The sequence below is a fragment of the Vidua chalybeata genome, chromosome 6, assembly GCF_026979565.1.
Source record: "Vidua chalybeata isolate OUT-0048 chromosome 6, bVidCha1 merged haplotype, whole genome shotgun sequence".
Lineage (NCBI taxonomy): Eukaryota > Metazoa > Chordata > Aves > Passeriformes > Viduidae > Vidua > Vidua chalybeata.
The window spans coordinates 2,326,954-2,332,953 of NC_071535.1; the positions used below are offsets into that span (position 1 = coordinate 2,326,954).

At 58.6% G+C, this 6,000-nt stretch overlaps 1 protein-coding gene across 8 annotated transcripts in view; it reads right to left on the minus strand.

Moving 5' to 3' along the window:
* Positions 1–5,747, minus strand: part of TRIM9 (tripartite motif containing 9) — a 62,015-nt gene extending 56,268 nt beyond the window's left edge. For all 8 annotated transcript variants that reach the window (XM_053945570.1, XM_053945564.1, XM_053945569.1 and 5 more), the window contains exon 1: positions 4,854–5,747. In XM_053945570.1, coding sequence (XP_053801545.1) covers positions 4,854–5,672 — 819 coding nt within the window. In that variant the 5' untranslated portion in view covers positions 5,673–5,747. The remainder of the gene's footprint in view (positions 1–4,853) is intronic.
* Positions 5,748–6,000: the final 253 nt, after the last annotated feature.

A 6,000-nucleotide genomic window follows, 5' to 3' on the forward strand; every position in this document is an offset into this window, starting at 1 on the left:
TCACAGCTTGGGAAACATTAAGGATTCTCCCCGCTTCTCTTTAAAGAGCAAATATTTTACTTTCCAAGTGCAAATAGGTCTTGGTCATAGAGCAACTCCCTGGATACTTCCCCTGTGGGTAGAGAAATTCCCATGGACACAAGAGCAGCACATTCCCAGTCCCAATCTCCCCTCCAAAGTTCCTCTGGCAGCCAACACAGAGCCCTGGCCAAGTGAACTAAGGAAAAATCCTCTCTGCTCATCCCTGTCCTGGCTCTGGTGTCCCCCGGGCACAAACTGAGGGGCCCTTGCAGAGTTTCCCACCCCTGGCTCTCCTCAGATGTCCAAACCAGCTGGAATTAAGCCCCAGTGTGTGATTATTTTTTTTTGTTCTCAATAGGAATCACGTGCAGTCATCCCTCATTCCATCTGTGCTGGGGCAGGAGGAGCTGAGCCCGGGTGACACCTGTGCTAAGGAGGTGTCACCTCTGCCTGCTGACCATCACTGCTGAGCCCACTGGTGTGGGATGGGAATTCCCAGGGCTGAGCTCTGCTGCAATCTGCAGGGATTTGCAATCCAAGGGCAGTTTGTGACTTCAGCCTGGGCAATCCCACCCCGGGCAGTTAAATCCCATGGAAAATTAAAATGGAGAGCATTGTTTTCCTTCCACTGAAGTCAAGATTTGTTTCTGGTTCTTTCCAAGAGGAGCTGGACATGCTGCCTGACCTCCTCAAGGAGAGAGTGGTCCCAAATCAGAATCTTGGAATCATTTGGGTTGGAAAAGCCCTTTTAAGCACTGAGTCCAACCCTTCCCCCAGCGCTGCCAAGGCCACCACTGATCCATGTCCCCAAGTGCCACACAGCTCTTAAACCCCTCCAGGGATGGGGATTCCACCTCACTCCTCACAGGACTTGTGCTCCAGAGCCTTCACCAGCCCTGCTGCCCTGCCCTGGATGCAGGAAACTAAAGGAATGTGGATGAGAGTGGAGAGAAGAGGCAAAGCCCCACAGTCCCAGCCCAAAGCAGAGGGAAGCTTCTTCCTGCACTGCCCAAAACCAGCAGAAGCCTTTCACCCCTGAGCTCTTCAGCTTCTTTTTAGTGCATGGCAACTCCAGGCTCACCTCTGCAGCAGCTGGGATATGGATGGCAAAGAGAAAAAAAAGCAAAAAGCAGCTTCTGGCAGGTGTGTCCCACCCCCAGGGAGCTGTCCAGCCATGAGGTGAGAAGTGCCAGGGACTCAAGAGCAGAGTCAGACACAGGAGCGATGGGCAACAACTCAGTATTTGAGAGACAGGCAGGAGTAACTGCTCTGCATCGCTGCCTCTCCATTTCCCAACCCAGAACACTTTCAAACCTGCTTAAAATCTGCTACCAGATTTTTTTTTTTCCCTGCGAGACCTTTTTAGCCTGCACCAGCAACAGTAAAATGAATTTAAGACCGAGTTTGATCAACTGGCTGGGATCTGAGGGCTGTGGGAGACAGTGTGATGAAGCCTCAGGTTTGAACTTTTATATTTTTCACATTCTGTGCTGCTTTAGTGTGAGGGTCTGGGTTCCATATTATGGGATGGTGAGCTCTCTGCACAGAGCAGGGAGACAAAACAATTCCTGCTCCAGCTGGGCACCAAGGACAAATGATCCAAAGCTCAGGCCCAGGAGCACAAACAGCGTGGGCTGGAGAGAGAAAAACAAGCAGGATGGGAGTGCCTGGGCTAAAGCTGGAATGGGACAATGAACTGCAAGGTGCAAATGGAGCAGAGCTGATCCCAGTGAGAGCCCCCGGGAGCGCTCGTGCATTTTGGGACCATTTTGGTTCCTCTTGGCTGCAGCCCTGGCTGGGCTCTGGTGCTGCCCAAGGTGGATCCATGGAGGAGATCCTTTGAATAAATCCCTGTTTTATTCTTTAGCTCTGCCCAGCCTCTGCTCCAGCTCAGCCTTCTCAGGACATCAGTGAGATCCCTCCCAGTCTGTTTGTATGTGTACACAAGCATCCATCCCTGCATCCATCTACCCATAAAAACACACCATCCAGCAGCTGAGCCTGCACTCTCCACACGTTTCCAGCAGAAGAGGGACTCGGATGTGTGAGGAATAAATGATTCAGCTCCATCTTGTGCTCCTGCTTCTGGCATGCCAAGCAGCGTTCCAGCTCGTCAGGATAAAAACCCACACAGCTGCAATATCTGTGCAAAACTGGGACAATTCAGATTAAAAACCCATTTCCCTCCACGTTTCTCTGAATATTCAGCCCCGCTCCCAACAACTGAAAGGAAGACAGGGACAGAGAGGATTTGCCACAATCTGTGTCCAGCTTAGAAACCCTGAATGACAATTGATTGTGCCTCAGCACAGATTATCTTCAACGATCACCCCGGAGAACCTTCAGGGAGGAAAGGGGAAATTGGGGCAGTTCCCAAAGAGGGCTGGGAAAAGCCCTTTGGATTTGGTCCCGAGGGGAGCACGCTGCAATTAACAGGGATTGATTGCCCTGGCTCTGGCAATTCACCTACTGGGGCGTGAACGCTGCTGCTTTCAGGAGCCACAGCTCGTCCAGGCACTCCGGGGACAATCACAGCCTCCCTGGCTCAGCAGGGAAGAGCATCCCAAAAAATATCCACACCAAGAGGTGTTGGAATGGTGCAAGAGAATTCAGGAGCTGGCTGAGGGGTGTGAATTAAAAGAGGGTTGATTTAGGTGGGATATTGGGAAGGAATTCTTGGCTGTGAAGGTGGGGAGGGGCTGGCACAAGGTGCTCAGAGCAGCTGTGGCCGCCCCTGGATCTCTGGAAGTGTCCAAGGCCAGGTTGGACAGGGCTTGGAGCAGCCTGGGATAGTGGAAAGTGTCCCTGTGAATGACAGGGGATGGAACAGGATGGGATTTAAATCCCCCTCCAACCCAAACCATTCCGTGATTCCCTCCTGTGAGCTGTAGGTATCATTACACTGCTCATCACAGAGAAAAAAAGGGCAAAAAGGGACAGTCACCCCTTCAGCAAATCTGTCCCACTGCCAAGGGCCTGTGCTCTCAAAAAACGACACCATCAGATACTTTTGCAAGAGGATCACCCCTCCAAACCACAGGTTCCTTATGCCCAGTCCCAGCCAGGATCAAGCTTGGAAATTGTGGGTATTTGTTTTGGTGGGATTTTTTTTTTTTTTTTGGTATAACAAAAATCCAAGGTAAATAACCTCTTCCCCTGATTTTGTTGGATGCCATCTCAAGGAGCAATCTGAGCCCTGGCCCTGAAATCACTCCTTCAATTACTCCTTAACACCGCATTTAACTCCACAGACTCTTTCCCCCCCTAAAAAGCAAACTAACACCAGGTAATACCAGTGAATGAACCCCTGCAGAAACACAGCTCTCTCAAGGCAGATGAGGCTTCACTGTCCAGAATCATCATTTGAAATAATGTTACATTATCCTCATCTGTCAGCTACATCAATGAAACAGCTCGCAGCTAAAGCTCTCCCCTGGGAAAAGGGATTTGGAAGGAAAAGCTAAAGCTCATCTTATTCCAAGCCCACTGCCATGGGCAGACACCTCTCACCAAGCCCTTTCCAAGCCGACCTGGGCAGCCAAGCTCTCCCTCACATTCAGGTGGAATTCCCTGCATTCCAAACTCTGCCTGTTGCTTCTCATCCGCCTGCTCCACACCACAGGAGCCTGGCTCCATCCCCTGCCTCCCCGTGCTCCTGTGAGCAGCTCCCCTGTCACCTGTGCCACCCTGGTCCTGGGCATCCCACAGCAGCTGGATGCTCCTGCTGGCTGCCAGCAGCTCTGGGATCAGGGATTGCCCCCCATGGATAGGGACAAGGGCACCAGACTGCTCTGGCACAGCTCCACAAGAGCCCTGAAAATCCAGAGAGGAGTTGTTCCTGCTCCCAGCAAAAGGGGGTCAGGAAAAGCCCCTTCCAACAAGCACCATCACACCTTACCCCCCTTTCTGGGGCATTGTGACAAGCGACAGCTTGTCCCTGCATGCACCCACTGACCCAATTCGGGGTGCAGAGCTCCAGCCCGGTGATCTGCATCCTGCACGGACCACATGCTGCCACACAACCTGCCAGAGCATCCCGAAATATTCCTGGAAAGCAACCCAGCCCAGTGCCTTCCACCGGGAGGTCACACCCTCCCCCAGCTCCTTGTCACAGGTCCCCCCCCCCCCACCCGAATTTGTCAGAGTGGGGGCCAATTATGGCGATGTTCATCCAAGGAATGACGCCCACCCCCTTGTGCGCTGTCCGCCCGCGTCCCGGTCACTTCTGCCCCAGTTCCCTCGGTCACTGGTGCGAGGAGGGAGGGCGGGAGGCAGAGGGACGGATGGAGCTGACGATGATGATGATGGCCGCATCCCTGCCGCAAGCGCCGGGACCCTCTCCTCCAGCAGGGACGCGTGTGGGAGCGAGTGCAGCTGATCAGTATTCAGGGACAGGCTCCCGGCTGCCCGCTGCCACCCCTCCTCCTCCTCTTCCTCTTCCTCCTCCTCCTCCTCCTCCTCCCGGTGACTCCGAGCGCGGCAGGAGGTGGCACCCCGCGGCTCCCCGCTCCCACGGTGGATTTCACGCCCCCCTCCTCCTCCCCAAGCCATCGCTCCCTGTTGCTTTCCCGGCTCTGCGGCGCAGATGTCCCCGAACCACCCCCGGGGGGCTCTGCCAGCTCCTTTGGTGGCACCTCGGCTTTGCTGGCAGCGCTGGATTCGGGGACCCGCGGGGAGCATCGTCCGCACGATGCCAACATCCCCACGGCGAGGGGGCAACGCGGAACGGGAGAGGACGGCTGAGGATGCTCCCAGCCCTGCAGCTGGGGACGCAGGAACGTGCGGGGGGCGAGGTGGCTCGCCTGGGGCTGCCGGCAGAAGCCGGGGCTCACCTTGTGGAGCTTCCACATGGCTCCCAGCGCCTTGACCTCGTGGCTGGAGTGCTTGCCCTCCTCCAGGCACTGGTAGCAGACGGGGCTCTTGCACTGCACGCAGTACATGCTGTGGTTCTCCAGCTCGTGGTCGGTGCAGGTGGAGATCTTGCGGGGGCTGAGCCGGCGGCTGACGCGGCCCTGGGCCGGCGGCACCAGGCGGTGCTTGGCCAGCGGTCCCCGCGGCGGGTGGCACCGCAGGCGGCACGGGTCGCAGTAGAACACGTCGCACTGCTCGCACATCACGGCCGCCTCCTTGGGCGCCTTCTCGCAGAGCTGGCACCGCAGGGCCGCCGCCCTGCCCTGCTGGTAGCGGTCGATGACGCCCTCGAGCAGGCGGTTGCGGGGGAAGCCGCGCAGCCCGCGCTCGTCCAGCACCAGGCTGCGGTGGCACTGCGGGCAGGTCAGGCACGCGTTGCGCGGCGGCGGCGGCGGCGGCGCCAGCGCGGCGGGAGGCGGCGGCGCGGCCGGCGGGAACACGCGAACCCCGTTCGGGGACTTCTGGCACGGCGTGGTGGGAGCGCTGGCGAAGCCCCCGTAGGAGCCGTAGCCGCTGTCCGCCTCGCTGTACAGGCTCATCTTGTCCAGGTCCAGGTAGTCATAGTCGGAGACGGCCGAGCCCGAGGCGCGGCGGCTCTGCGGAGACTCCGAGTCCGGCGTCTGCACCAGGATGTTGCGGGCGCACGCCTGGCACAGGTTGTGCGAGCAGGGCAGGATGATGGGCTCCCGGTAAAAGGAGCCGCACACCGGGCATTTCAGCTCCTCTTCCATCTCTTCCATAGGGGAGGGAAGGAGGAGGGCGGCGGCGCGGCTCCGGCGGCCGCGGCAGGAGCCCGAGGAGCGACCCGCACCGCACCGCGCCTCGGCGCCGACTGCCGCCCGCCCGCCGCCCGCCCGCCGCGCGCGCCGCCGGGCCCCGCCCCCCGCCCCGCCATTGGCCCGCCCGCCGGCGCGGGGGGTGCGCTGCGCGCTGCCATTGGCTGAGCCGCCTGCCCGTCATGCAGCCCGCCCGCCCGGCGGCGCCGCTGCGGGGGCTGCGCTCGGGGCTGCGGCGCCGCTGCGGGGTCGGTGCGGGGAGAGCGCGGGGAGAGCGCCGGGCCCGAGCCCG